The following is a 15,367-nucleotide window of genomic DNA, read 5'->3' as shown; positions in this document are numbered from 1 at the left end:
TATCAGTCTTAACTTCGTTGCAGAATAATAGTTAGTGGTCCTGGCAGGTTTCTGTTACATCTTTTACTTTAAACTCATTGAGATATCTGATGTAGGTGCATACAAGTAAATGTAGCAGTTGTTTAAATAGTTTACATGTGTTAACTATGTTAACTTTAGATGTGTTCAATGTTAGCTTTATTTAGCTATTGTCAAATGTAAATATGCTTAAAGTCTGCCTTGGGGCTGATGTCCTGGCTATTTTGAACTCATTGGGCAGGCATTTCAGTGAGGAGTTTGAATGGGTTAGTGAAAATTTTATTATGCCTATCAAAGTAGTTAAGGGGTAGGTCAAGGCATCTCACTGTTGTGCTGGACTGTGGATAAGAGATGTTCATTTGAGCAAACCTGGTCAAGAGTGCATGTTTGCTAGTCCACCTTTAAAACTAGGTAGTGTCTTAAATAAACAGCGGTCTTAAATGTTGATGGAAGCAGACCCAAGATCTTGTCTGCAGTAGGAAGTTTTGTCTTTTTTGCAACCTAGTGAAAGAGAAACCATCTCAAGAATGGGCTGGATATATTAGTGGAAAATGCTTTATCCTGATATAGCCTGTTTGTCTAGGAAGCTAAATAGCTATTTCATTATAAAACGTCTTTATATGGATGAAGTACATCTAAGTTTAGGGCACTTGTATTTTAGCTGCTATTACTGAGTTAGCAAAAAAAGATAGGTCTTCACATTACGTTGGTAGGAATTTTTTCTTTCATAGTCTTAGCGTAGTTTTGTCAGAAATACCTTCTTTTACAGTAGTTGGTAACATACTTTAGGGTAAATTAAGTGTTGCTCAAAAAGAGAGAAACAATGCCACGATTTCTTAAGGTAAGTGCATTGAAGTATATATTTAAACTTTATGATCGTTGTCCTCTTTTGCTGTAAATTGAAAATAAGCATTTTCTCAAACTGAGAAGTCATTCGCTACCTTTCTGAAGCTGCTGTGATGACCTCTCTAATTTTCTTTAAAAATCTCTTCCACAGAGATTGCAGGCTTTTTTCCATCTATTTAATCATCCGTATAGTTTTGAAGTTCTTGATGACTGCTTTCTTTTCAATTTGATTATGCCAGTTTAATGCTTTCCTAAATGCAGAACTCGGGCTGGAGTCTATCTGAAGTTAAACAAATATTTGTACATAACAGGGAGTGGAAAAAAAAAAAGGAAAATATTCTGGCAAATAGTTCTAAACTTCACTTACAGAGAGAAGTGAATCTACTAACTTGTAGATGGTCTTTCCATTCCCTGAACTCTTTACTCATATGCCCTGCCTTGCTGAAAGATCTTCTTCTGTTTTCCTACAGCTTTCTGAAACTGTGCTTCCTTAAGTTGGCTTATTTCTTCCCTGGTGGCCTCATCAGTGTTGAGATAAGGGAGTTGTTATTTTCCATGATTAGCATATATTGCTTATGTTAAAACATCGAAGAAATGGGATTGCCTTTCTTTCAGTCAGATGGCATTGCTGTTTCACTCCCAGTTTCTGATCTCTTACAGCCCTGACCAACCAGTTATTCCCTGTCTTAATTTAGTTGAATTCTTTTTAAGTGTAACATGTATCTTTTTGCATTTCATGTTTTTATCTCAAAACATCTGTCCAATTTTTTTTAACACCATTTTAAATTCTGACCCTTTTCTCATAAATTTTACAATCCTTCCATTTGACGTCACTGAGAAATTCATACATTTCAATTCATTTTACTTTTATTCCACCATGCAAGTTGTTAACAAATGTGTCAGAGCAGACACGTGACAGGCTGCTAGCAGACCCACCTTGGTTTCTTCATCCTTTTGAGCAAGTTCCAAATCTTGAGGTGGAGGTGAAATATTAATTAGTCCTTTCAGTACCAATAATTATTAATTGGGTTTGGTGATTTTACTACCCAGTTAGTTATTCACTTTGTAGGAACAGCTTCTTTGGCATGCCTTCTTAGCGGCTTAATAAATGTTGTGTGTAGGGCAGTGTCAGACATCTTAAGAATAGAATCAACATATGTTTTTTCCAATATTGGTGTCGGGGAAAACAGCTTTCCCTCTACCCCTAAAACCAAACCCAGCATGTCTTAAACATTTTCCAAATCTGATGCAGAAGTGTGAGCATTCGACACACTTTTCTCTCTTACACTGTGTCAGAAAAAGTAGATAATTAGAAGACATCGCTGTTCTATATGTAGAAGAAAGAGGCTTTTCTGTAGCATCCAATATACTGACAAAAAATGACATTCTCAGTAACATGTTGTATCCCGATATGACATTCTTTTGTTAGTCTCAAAAACTTTTCTTCATCGTCCTTTATACACCTGTTTAAACAGAGCCCTGGGGAACATTCATCTTGGAAAAACAATACATGATTTTAAAAAATTATTATTTTTTTAATTAACTGTTTCTTTACCTGCTTAAAGTTGAAAGCAATTTCTGTGTACATTTCCTGCTACCTTTACAATTAGAATCATCGCATTCAGCTATTTGTTTTGTGAGAGATGAAAACAATTTTTACATGATTTTTCCAGTGATAGAAATGAAAATATTCTTAGCAGGTGGTCCATTAGCATGGAAATGAAAGGGTTGTAGAGAGAGCCAGGTAAAGCCAAAAACAGTAATTAAAAGCTAGCTAATATAAAAATCATTGCTAGGTCCAGCTAGTGAACTGATTTAAGAAAAAAACAAAAGGAAACGGCATGAATTTGCTCACAGCTCTTTTTCATTTAGTCAACACGACTCAGAAATTTCTTACACGAGCACTGTCTGATGGAGTAGGGCTTCTTGAAAATAGGGAATACTTTTAGTGGGAAGACTTCATTAAACCCTTTTTCATCTGAATCTGGGAGATTTAAGGATGGATTGGAAAGTGGAAAAATGGCGTTGTGACCCATTTGACTCACTAACTAGGCAGAAAAAAAAAAAATTGTTTTACGTGACACTTCTTTCCCTTTGGAAGGTGCCTGTGAGGATGAGAGAACGGAAGGATATCTCAGAATATAGTTCTCTCAAAAGAAAACAGATTAAAGTAATATTGTTAAAGTAGTGTTAACTTAAGCAAATAGAGAAAACAGATATGTAATTGATAGAGTTTTTAAATAAGATAGTAAGAGCTGTTAGCTCTAACAATCATATCTACATCAGTCATAGAAATTTTATTTTTTTAACTTACAAAAAATTGAATATCTACTCTGATCCTTTGTGGTAGTAAGCAAGAGGCAAGAAATTCAGTATCTTAGACATCATAACACAACAGAACAAAACCATCTCTTTTTAAGAGGCACTATTAGTATTTGATTAAGTGGGTTTTTTTTACATTATAAGTAAAATACTCTTTAAATGAGAATGTGTCTATTCTGCAGTGTGTCTACTCTGCAGTGTATATTTATCTTATTGTGATGAATGCTTTTTTCTTGTTTACAGGGCATTGCTCAGATAAACCTGACTGATGCAGAGAGTTCTGGCGAGATGCAGCTTCACTGGTATTCTGTTCAGATCTTCACTGGTTCTGACCCCCAGAGAGCAAAGAACAAAAACCAGTGTGAAGAAAGTGTTCCACGGTCTTCTGGAAATGTAACTACAGTTAAAACAGTATGGCTCTGAAAAAGTGATTTGTTTACTTTATTTGACCTGCTGGACGGTTGTTTGTGATCATATCTCAGGTGCAGTTTGTTTTCAAGGTGCACAGAAGGTGATACCTTAATTTAGCTCTTGTGGCAAGAGCTCGATTTTAAAAGAATAATTAAAAACTAGATCATGTCTGGACAGGTGCTTGAAATAGTACTATGTATTGTTGTATGCACGCTTCAGTCCAGCTACTTCCAACTCATTAAAAATTTCTGCCACTGCAGTGGAAGAGGCTGTCAAGAAAAGTAGTTCGATTTCCATCCTTGGAGATTTTTCAGCCCTTGACTAAGCCCTGAGCATCCTGATGTGGCTATGAAACCGGCCCTGCTTTGGGCAGGACATTGGACTAGGTGACCTCCAGAGGTCTCTTATATAACTTGCTGGATGATGCTCAACAGTGAGATAAAGTCTGCCTGGTTTCTGTGTGAAGTTGCATTCATGGAACACCATGTACTTTTTGATCATTAAGATTCAGGGTAGATGTTTTGGGGCTTTTTAAGGAAGATACAATGGCTATATTTATATTTTTATTTTCTCTGAATAATATACATTAAATACAATGGCTTGTTCAAATGGTTTTATTTGAAGTCTAGTTTACCTTTCAGGATGCAGTGACAGCTCTGTTAGCTAGGACCACTGCCCAGCTGGAAGCAGTTGAGAGAGAATTGGCAGAAGAGAGAGTGAAACTGGAGTACACAGAGGAGGAAATCCTGGAGATGGAAAGAAAGGAAGACCAAGCAGAAGCCATATCTGAAAGGTAAAAATAGTAGTTTAAATACCTCATCAAACAGCTGAGTGATGTTTATACTATTGCTATAATCTTGATCATCTTGGTGGCCCTTCTCTGGACCCTCTGCAGCCTGTCCACATCTTTTTTTGCATAGCGGGGACCAAAACTGAACACAGCATTCCAGGTGTGGCCTGACAAGTACTGAGTAGAGTGAGATAATGATTCTTTATCTCTGCTGGTGATGTCCTTGTAGATGCAACCAGCATCCTGTTGGCTTGCTTTGCCACACTAGTGCAAGGTTCACTCATGTTGAGCTTGTTGTCCACCAGGACCCCTGGGTCCCTTTCCACAGAGCTGCTCCCCAGCCAGGGTAGATCCCAGCCTGTGCTGTACGACTGGATGATGTTTTCCCAGGGGCAAGACCTTAAACTTGTCCTTGTTGAACTTGATAAGGTTAGCATTGTTAGCCCACTCTTCCAGCCTGTCCAGGTCTTCCTGTGGGGTGGGTCTTACTTCTGAAGTGTCTACTTCCCCACTCAATTTGGTGTCATCTGCAAACTTCATCAGAGTGTACTTGATCCCATCACCCAGATCACTTATGAAGATACTAAACAGCGTTGGGCCCAGTATCGATCCCTGGGGGACCCCGCTTGTGACAGGTTGCCAGTTTGAAAAGGAGCTATTTACCACCACCCTCCTGGTGGGGCCTGTCAGCCAGTTCCCCACTCACTGCACAGACCGCTTGTCTAGACCATAATGCATCAGTTTTTGCTATTGTCTTCTTAGTATTGTTATAGATACCAGATCATATGCTTTAGTAAAATTAGGGAAGGTGACTTTTTTTCTCTTTTGCATAAAATGTATTTGCTTGTCTGTGCATCTGCAGAAATGCAAGCGGGATATGTTCTCCTTTTCAAAATTCTGGGTTTTTTATTGGAGAAATAATAGTCTAAAATGACAAACTGACCTGGATAACGAAATATATAAACATGATGCATAATTGCATGAGTTTATTTAATACCTTCAAAATTCTTGTCATGTTCTGCCTCTAGGAGTTGGCAAGCAGAGTCTGTTGACAGTGGATGCAGTAATTGCACCCAGACTAGTCCTCCTTACCCAGAGCCATTTTGCGGGGATTCGTTAGCTGGACACTTGTTTGCGGCTCAAGCAGGCCAGTACAGTTCTGGAAAAATGCAGCCTCCACCACTAAAGGTAACAAGGGAAGAAACTGCCATCCTGCCTGGTGCGCACACAGTATGCTACTGCTGCTCCTTGAGTTTGAGTCTGCATGGATCAGGAGAGAAAAGAATCAGAAATGCATTGTCAGCTCTTTGTGAGCACTGCCTTTGTGGCTGTGGCATGCCTTTTGAGCTGTTAAAAATACCCTCTTTAGGGCTGGGTATTTTTGTTTGCTTGCTAGTTATTTCTGGACAGAATTAGATTTTTGCATCAAAAGGGAACATATTTTTAATGTGGCCTGTGGCCTCTTATCTAATCTGCAAATACGCGCTCCTATCAATGTCTGTGTTGATCTGAAATTGTAACAGAAAAGATCATGATCAAATTCCAGTGCTTGTAGAAATTAGAATTTTTGAAGGATTTGTAAAGAAAGTGGCCTAATGTTTTAAGACTGGCACTGCTGTTTCAGTGTTACGATAAATACAGCTGAAATTTTCAGAACAATTGTGCTGAAACTGATACTTAAAATCTTTTGTATTCAAGATATGAGACATGGAAAATAATCCTGAACAAGCTGAAATCAGCACACTTCCGTTGAAGTAGAGGAACATAAGCTGTTTGTGTTGCCCTTAGGGAAGATCATACCTCCTATTGAGGAGTGAGTTATCTTAAACTTTGGAAGCTTTGCTAGAGTAGCATCTGTTTTCTGTATTTCCAAATATTTTAGTGTTCATGTATCACTTTTAGCAGTGTTTCAGTTCCCTTTTGTTGAGTTTCTTCTCTTCATTTGACTTCCTCCAGTTTTAAGCTGGTTGCTTGCTTCAGAGTCGCCTTGCTTATTGAAAGGTGACTCGGTGCTCTTCTGTTGAGGCTGGAGATCAGGTGGTAGCTTGGTTAATGCCTAGTTGCCAATGCTGAACGCAGTCTTTTGTGCTCTGCAGCTATGATTCGTGTTCTAACTGCATCTCATAATTGTTACTGTTCCAGCAAAGGCTTCTGAAAGGTAATCTTATAATTTCAAATTACCTAGTTTTAAAACTTCTCAAAAAATGAGGCAATTCATCCTCTGTCCTCAGTGCTCATTAAACCTTGAACCTAGCTAGCAGGGCAAATTGTTTACTTTTGATATTGTTGAAATACCTGATTGTTTTGTAAGAAAGAGAAAATAAGGAAAAAATAAAAAAAATTCCTTCATTGAAATTTTAGGTGGATAAGGAAACTAACACTGAGGATCTGTTTCCTGAAGAAGTTGCTATTCTTCCAAAAGAGAGAACTAGCCGCAGGCCACGGGGTTCTGCTTTTGTTCGCAGTAGCACTATTGTTCGTTCCCAGACCTTCTCGCCTGGAGCACGAAGTCAATATGTTTGCAGAGTGAGTAAGGCTTAAAGAGAAGGGGAGGGGGAGGGGCTTCACACAAGTATTTTGTACTTTTAAAAATAATTTCGTCTTAAGACTTTATTAAATTTCTAAGAAACAAATACTACTTTTTAATACTTATGAATAATCTTTCATTGATTTTTCATTGAAAATAATTTTTCATTGAAGGGGTCCCTTGGTTCTTTTTTAAGACTTTAAACCTGAATTTATTTCATTTAAAATTTAGGAATCTATGACAAATTAGATACTGAGCTCTTTTCCCTAGCAACCTTAGATGTTAGGCTAGGGTGACTGATTTTTAGAGGTACAGTGCTGTCCAATGAGGTGGGTAAACAGTTAGCTTAGAAGCCACGTTTAACTTTTAGGTCCCCAGAAGTTTGGGAAAGGGGACTGAATGCATAATCTTAGGGTTATTGCATAAATATTCTTAATGACTCTCGTTGCTGTCATGAATGTCAGTCATAGGATGCCTGTTACAGTGAGATCTTCCTGGATGCACTGGTGCAAGTAATTGAGGACCGGCACGGCGGTTTTCAGGCTCGTGTTAGGTGGTTGCTGTGTTCAACCACAAAAGTCTTATAAGCAGTTGGCTCATGGTATTGCAGATCAATACATGGGTACTGATTTTGCGATATTGGTGGAATGCACATAACTTTAACTGTACTCTTATAAGCTTTTTAGAGCTTGAATTTGAAAATGCAGTTATTTTTAACTTTTTTATGCTTTTTCCTAAAACGAGGATTTTCTGGTTTTTCCTCTTACATACATTGCATCTACGGACTGCTTCAAATTTTTCAGTTTGATTTCTGGATTCCGTATCTGTATATGACAATGCCAGTAAAACACACTCACGCACCAGAGCAAAGATAGTACAAAAAGGAAAAGATTCTTAAACACCCTCACTTAATCTACATTTACTTAAAATCAGAGGAGGGGGAAAAACGTGGGAGGCTGTATCGTTTGTGCCCATAACAGTAAATGCTTTAGGAAGAAATATTGTTGCCTTTAACTCCCCTCTCCCCCTTTTTTAGGTTATGTGTTCTTGGATATTCAGTAGAATGCATGATGAAACTTAGCAGTAAAAGATGGATGATTTTGAAGTTTTCTTGAATTATTGTAACTATACAGTATGAGCATTGTTATATATAAATCTTTATAAATAACTAAAGCTGAAATAAATCAGTTCCTTAAACCAAGACAGTTTCAGTGTACTTTTAAAAATAAGTCTCAAAAGCAAAAAAAAATAAATATCCAGATTTCTTAATGTAGATGACCTTGTAAGCAATTTGTATTTTCAATATCTTTTCTAACCAGCTGTATCGCAGTGACAGTGACAGTTCAACCCTGCCAAGGAAGTCCCCTTTTGTCCGGAATACATTGGAGAGGCGTACTCTACGGTATAAGCAGGTATACCTAGGAAACTGGTTTTCACTTTTCACTTAGGTGGTAGAATACTGGTACTTTTATACCTAAGCTTAGATGTCTACTGATACAGTATGATGTTTCTACGAAGTGTATGAGGCTTCTGTAAGGTGGAAGCGGGGGGGACGGGATGGGGGATGTGTGTGTTGGATGTGGTTAAGGTTTTTTAAGCTAAAAAACAGATACAGGGAAGTGAAATATAGTTGTGAAAAATTATTGAGGAGAAAAAAAAGTGTGGCAGACAAAAATTAGTTTAAGAGGGGACTGAATTTGTAATGATTTAGATGTAGACTTGGTTAAATCTTTAAAATCTAGTTTATGATGCAGCGTGCAGCTCCAGAGAAGTATGTGTGAATGTGACAGTAAAACACTGAGCTCGCCTCCTATGCAGCCTGGCAAACTGAAGTATTTGAGGCCCGAGTATTCAGGAACGAATAGGTTAAGCTCTCCTTTCTTCTCTGTGCCACCCTGCACCCTGCAGAAGTAGTGGGCAGAGCAGGGCAGGTAAGGCATTACTGCCTTGTGTATAAATGGCATATGGTTTAGCCTGGTCAGCAGAAGTTAATTTAGTGCTGTTGTAGGCAAGTAGACAGCCATGCCTCCCATTTTGATTCAGAATGTATCTTAAAACCAATATTGAATGAAGCCCTTTAAGGGAAATCTTGCTCAGTACAGTATTTCCTGATGTCCTGAATCAGTTATGAGTTTTTCATCTTGCATCACTTTTATTATCATCGTAACATGAAAGTTTAGTCCATAAACTTAAATTAGTTAAATATTTATAAGCCAAAAGGAGACTGTAAAAGGAGGCAGTAGAAAGCATTGACTGAAGAAGTTTGTGTGGTACAGAAAACCCCTACAGCTAGTTAGCCATTCACTGTGGGATATAAATAATCTCTCCAAAACTTTGTATCGGGAAAAACCTTGTGTGTAAAGTAAGTACAGAAGATGTATGCTCTATATAGCTAAAAATACACCAGTATACCATGTTGAGAGTAATATGTTTGCATTTTATTTGAATCCTAATAACTCAGCAGTCCTGCAGATCATCTTTGGCTGAGCTTATGGCAAGGACGTCCTTAGACCTGGAGCTGGATCTCCAGGCATCCAGAACTAGACAGAGACAGCTGAACGAGGAGATATGTGTTTTAAGAGAGTTGAGACAGCGTCTGGAAGATGCCCAACTCAGAGGGCAGACAGATCTACCCCACTGGGTCCTTCGGGATGAGCGATTCCGAAACTTGTTGAAGGAAGCAGAGAGGCAGGTATGGTAACACGAGATGAGCACTCAACACTTCCAGAAACTTCTGGTTTCAAAATGTCTTGATTGTGACAAGATGTTTAAAGAGCCGGTTTTACAGGACTTCAAACAATTAATGTTGCTTCTATAGTCTTGAATTTAGCACAGTAAAAATGATTGCATTAATGATTACCAAACTCTATATGTATTTGAAGAGTTCCTAGACAATGGCACAATTTATCGATAGCAGTTTTTGGTTTGGGTTGTTGGGGTGTTTTTTTGTTTTGGTTTTTGAGGGTTTTTTTAGATATTTATTACTGGAACTTTAATAATTTCCTTCTGATCTTTGAAAGAAATTTTGCCAATTCGATATTTCATTTTTTACAAGTATTTGGAATATTTCCTAAGTATATGACCCTTCCTTTTCTTGGAGAAAGAAATTATAGGCAGGTAAAAGCACAACAAACAAAATTGCTTTTGGATTATCTGAGACATAGAGTGAGTTTAAATTTATATTAAGGTCTTGTTTGATGGATATATGTGCAGTAAATTTCATTAATTTAATACATATCTGTCTGAAGAGCATTAAGAAATGAAACAATAATGCCAGTCTTTTGAATTTGTAGTTCATAGGTGATCAGCTCTTTCAGACAATGTACTTGTGTGCTTTTACTGTGGAAAAAAATGAGTGGGGAAAAAAAAAATGAGTGGAAAAAAATCCATTATTTTAACCTGGGTTATTCCTGTGTTTTATTTATTCACATGACCATTTCAAGCATTATATTCTTGTTTTCAGACCAGACAGACCAAATTTGAACATCACCAAGAGCATGCAGCTGAAAAGATGTTAAAGAAAGCATCAAAGGAAATATACCAGTTGCGTGGGCAAAATCAGAAGGAGCCTATTCAGGTGCAGACTTTTAGGTAAGTGGTAATGTGTGCTGAAACAGCATAGCAAAAGCTCATTAGAGAAATTAAAGCTCTCTGAAGCATTTAGCTTAAATTCTGTGTGGCTTCTATATAGTCAGTACTTTTTAACTGTATATTGATTTGGACACGTGAGTTTCCTTTGAATTATTTGTAGTGCGAAGAGTCAAAGCTAAGGTAAAACTGCAGTTTTACAATTCTAAAACATACGATATTTTTTTTTTAAATAAAGTCTTCAAGTGCAAACATAGCTTAAGTGATTCTTTTAACTTAGCCTAGTCACTATTAAGTTCCAGTGATATCTCAGTTCTTCAGTGCAAGCCTGTGGGCATAAATAGTTTGTTTAATTTAATACATATACATTATTAGTAACACTTTCTCCCTAAAAATTATTCACAAATATTCTACCACTCTCAAGAATCCTTTTCTTTGGACTGTTTTCCTATTTCATCCATGTTCACACATACTCATATGTCCTCTTTTAGCTTTATTTTGTTTCTGATGGTTTATTTTGGGTACAAGTGACATTGATAAACAATGTGCATTTCACAGGAAGACTTCATTATTTCAGCATTAAATTTTTTATAATTTTTATTGGGAGAGTAACAGTAAGAAAATGTTAGTGCAGTGTAGTTGTGGAGGACATTCAGCTACAATGTTACATTTTACTATTTCGTCCAGTGTTTAGATTTTTAGAACTCTTTTGCAGGGAATAAGTAAGTGAAATAGAAAAGCTGTTGGCCCTTTAATGCAATTTTTTTGCTTGAATTATATTGGAAAGGCCTTTCTCACAAAGGTACGGAGGAAGCAAGAGGAATGGAAATGTTAGGGTTGTTTTTACATCTTATATTTCTATTAGTAAGAGAGGGATTTTAATGCTTTGTCTACTACAGTAGAAAAATATACAGGGAATTGAATAAAATGAGATGTAGAAAATGAAGTAAAAGTTGTCTTCCTTGTTTAAATTCTTGCCCTTTTTATGTACACATCCATTTCTTATGATGCTTACGTTTCAGCATATGCTGTTTGCTCAATGAAGAAGCAAAAAGATGTCTCTGAACGTGGTCCTTTTCTCCCCCCCATTTGTTGAAGGCATTATTGCAAAATGTACAAGGGTGGGCTTTGTATTACAGAAGGGGCTTATGCAGGGCTTGTCCTTGTGAAATCTTTTCACAGTCGACTGTGACTGATGTTCAACAAGTTATAAATTTTCAAAAATAGTAATTGTGTTCAACAGAATGTTGCCAAAAAGTGTTCAGCGAGGTTTAATGGTTTTTGTAAGTTTCTTGTACTCAAATAAACCATTAGTTCAGTATGTAAGTAACAAACAGTAACCACTAACCAGAGTAAAGAAACTGTGTTCTTCAGGAAAAAAAATTGTAGGCGTATATTTGATTGTCTTCCTTTTTATCTTGTTTTGATCACAGAGAGAAGATAGCTTTTTTTACAAGACCAAGGATTAACATACCTCCTCTGCCAGCTGATGATGTATGACATGTTGCATTGTAAACATGAAGTATTTATCGCTTTTATTTTAATGAAGTTATTAGGTTAGCCAAGTTTCTTTAAAAAAAAATGGGCAAAAGCTAATATACACGTTTTGTAAAAAATAAAAAAAGTAAAAAAAGTAAAAGTAAACAAAAACATATATATAAATATATATACATATATATATTTTATAATAGCGACTGCAACAAGGCTTGGTTTTTCCTTGTTGTGAAACTGACATCTCTGAAGACAACTTATTTTATAAAAGATCGACTATCCTGTTAAGAGCGTGTACAGTTTTTATGCTGTTTTATTTGACTTAAAGGCTGGAAGACAGAAACAAAGTGAGTTCAGGCAAATTCACTGTAGTGTAATTTATTTATAGTGCCTTTTTTCCTTGAAGGAAAATACCTACTTTAAGATGTATTTTAAGACTGAAATTTTGTTCTTCAGTATTTGTCATACAGTAGAATGGAACCATTGAGCTGGTTTTGTTTCTGATACCTGAAATGAAAATACTATGTTCTAAAATTGTCACTTTTTTCAGCTTTATTATCTGTAGCTTATTATGTACATTGTATCCTTTAGCACTGTCTGTGTTATAGCAAAATATTATCACCTGCAATGTGTTTAACACTGATTAGAAGTGACGTTAAACATTGCAGAATTCATTTGCATGTTCTTACTGTGCACTAATAGATTGTTTTCATTTTGGTTGTGTCTAAAGTATCTTTATATTCTTAACTAGATTCTCAGTTTAAACGGAGGAAGGAAAAGGGTGACAAAGTCTTTGTTTTGCTGTTTAATGAAAAGGGAGTTAAAAGAGCGGTGTGAGCTGGCTGTGTGGAAAGACCGCTAAAGGAATATTATAATTTCTGCGGTTTTAAATCTTCTGATCTGATTCAGGAAATTTACATATGTCCTGATTTCAGAAAGGCGCTGCATTAAGGGTGGTTAAGCAGATGTTCATTCTGAAGGGTGTGCTTTAAGGTTACTGCATACAAGTTCTGTTGAACAGTGGCGCTTTCCAGGAGGAAGGTGTGTAGTTCTGGAAGGTAGAGCTTACTTGATTGCTAGTTGGACCAGCTAAAATCCAGTAAGAAGTAATTTTACTTGTGACCGTGCGTTTTAATGAAAGACCGTCACCCTAAATTCCCGAGAATGCCAGTTTTGTGTCCTTGCATCCTGCAAGTATGTAAAAATACTTCTTTACTAAGCTACTATAATAGAGTTTCTCATATTTTTCTAATTATACATTACCTACAAAGAGAGGTGCCCAACACAATTCCACAAATTGCTGGAATAGCCTAGGAGGAAGATGATGCTGTCTCTTAATTTAAGTAAAGGTCAAATTTGCTTCAGATTTTTATACGTCAGGAAATCAAAACAGCAGCCAAAAACTAAATGGACTTACCAGAACCAACGAGAATATTTTCAAATATTTTGTAAGTAACTAAGTGTTCTTTATGAGTTTCAAGAGCTTATACTCTGTTACCTTGTCAAAGACCAGGAAGAACCTGAAAGTGAAACGGAATTGCTTTTACTCGTCCAAGCTGAGGCAAAAAATAGTGGGGAAAAAAAATTGTAAACATAAATCATTAATGAGGATGATTAACACAGACATTTAATTCTAAGGTAGAATTCCCTGTTACCTGATGTGGCCTACAATCATTGAAGGCATCAAGTGATTTGATCAGATAGCGATATATGTGAAATGAAAGTATATTTAGCATTTATCATGCTAACCATCCCAAAGTCTCTATTTGCCAGTAAGCTTTGGTGGGCGTATATTGGGTTCCTTGGGCACAAGTAGACATATTCAGGAACTATGCAGATAAAACCCAAATCACGTAAGAAATTTTTAGTGTTTGGGTAAAAGCCTAGGGACAGCAAGCTTTTCAGTGCTCATTACTTGAAAAGACCAGTTTGTCAGAATTTCATGTCTCATTTTCAGTGGAGGCCCTTACATAGTGGTGTTTATCAAAAGTTACCATGCAGTGCCACCAGAAGCACTTGCTGTACTCTAAGAACAGCCAACACCGTGTTCCAATGAGGGTGGTCAGACGCTGGAAGAGGTTGCCCAGAATGGTGGAGCTTTCTGTCCATGGAGGGGCTGAGGACTTCGCTGGGCGTAGCCCCAGAGCATCCTGGTTGCGTTAGGCCCGCTTTGAGCAGGAGTTGGGGTAGGGACCTTCCTTCCACCCGAAGTTGTTCTGTGACTGTATAACAAAGGGGCAATGTCTGGTGGCCTCTCTGTCAGGGGGTTCAGTTGATGTTTTTAAGTAGAGTGACCTCTGTGAGATGTCGTTGGTGTATCTTGTGGGTCCGTGATTCTGACTGCTGTAATGAGTTCTGTCTTGATGTGGTAATGAGTTATCATATTCAGTATTCATCTCTCTTGTTTTTGTCACAGTTCTGTATGATTGTGTCATTTTTGTATTATTTGAAAGTATTTCTTCTACAAAATAAAATAATTTGCCATAAACAGAAATAGTTTTGTTATATGTCACAGTATAAGACATTTTTTAGTGGTTTATATTTGCCACATTCACGTTGCTTTCATAAAGAAATACCGTGTTTTGAATAACACTGTCATATAGGTGAATGTAATGAATTTTCAAATAAAAGTAAGAGAGGAAATCCATGAGATCGGAGATGCTAGAGAGGTTACACTGAAGAGCTGCAGAGTGTAAGGAATGGCAGGTATGTTCTCCCATGTGCGTACTGCTCACGATAAGCTGGCAGCTGTATCAGAGGCTCATAGTTGAGTATTCCTGGAATTCACGGGTAGCTCCATTTACAACACATTGAACTGCCTTTTTTTCTAACAGAAGTTTGTACTTTGTAGGTTTGTACTAGAATGAAGTTGATGTTATTAGTTCTGTAATATCTTAGTTATGACTAACTCCAAGGTGGAAGCCGCTCAAAAGAATATGGGTTAACTTTTTTAGGCTGCGCTTCGCTGCTTTTAGAAAGGAAATGTTAAACCTGCGTAGTTGCAGAAAGGCCATTTCTCAGTTTCTCTCTGGAACCCTGGGTTGCAGGAGCACAGGCAAAATCATAGCGCTGACACATGACTCCTGTCTCTGTCCAGTATGTGCAAGGCGTTAAGGGTATGACAGTTTCGGTTATTTTTAAACAGTCTGCTAGAAATAGTCATTTGGAATACCAACCGTCTCTGTCTCACTACCATCAGGATCAACAACAAAAGCTATAATGGGTATGTCGGTATGGGTTTTCCGTTGTAAGAATGAAGTCTTATGTGTATTTCTTGCTGCAGTTCTTGTAAGCACTTTGCAAGACTTAAAGGTAAGTGCTGTATAAAAAGAGCAATTTTTTTTAATTTTTTTTTTTTTTTTTTTTTTAGGAAT

At 37.1% G+C, this 15,367-nt stretch overlaps 1 protein-coding gene across 2 annotated transcripts in view; it reads left to right on the top strand.

Annotated features, from left to right (window-relative positions):
- The window catches only part of WWC3 (WWC family member 3), a 103,065-nt gene extending 90,953 nt beyond the window's left edge, over positions 1-12,112 (top strand). Inside the window, exons 16-23 of one of the 2 annotated variants that reach the window (XM_074168390.1) lie at positions 3,430-3,597; positions 4,239-4,390; positions 5,416-5,575; positions 6,749-6,913; positions 8,234-8,326; positions 9,376-9,606; positions 10,378-10,505; positions 11,936-12,112. In XM_074168390.1, coding sequence (XP_074024491.1) covers positions 3,430-3,597; positions 4,239-4,390; positions 5,416-5,575; positions 6,749-6,913; positions 8,234-8,326; positions 9,376-9,606; positions 10,378-10,505; positions 11,936-12,002 — 1,164 coding nt within the window. In that variant the 3' untranslated portion in view covers positions 12,003-12,112. The remainder of the gene's footprint in view (positions 1-3,429; positions 3,598-4,238; positions 4,391-5,415; positions 5,576-6,748; positions 6,914-8,233; positions 8,327-9,375; positions 9,607-10,377; positions 10,506-11,935) is intronic. The other variant, XM_074168480.1, reaches the window with a different exon arrangement.
- Positions 12,113-15,367: the final 3,255 nt, after the last annotated feature.

The sequence above is a fragment of the Numenius arquata genome, chromosome 1 (genome assembly GCF_964106895.1).
Source record: "Numenius arquata chromosome 1, bNumArq3.hap1.1, whole genome shotgun sequence".
Lineage (NCBI taxonomy): Eukaryota > Metazoa > Chordata > Aves > Charadriiformes > Scolopacidae > Numenius > Numenius arquata.
The sequence above is the reverse complement of the archived record's forward strand: the minus strand, read 5'-3'. Positions and strand labels throughout refer to the sequence as shown.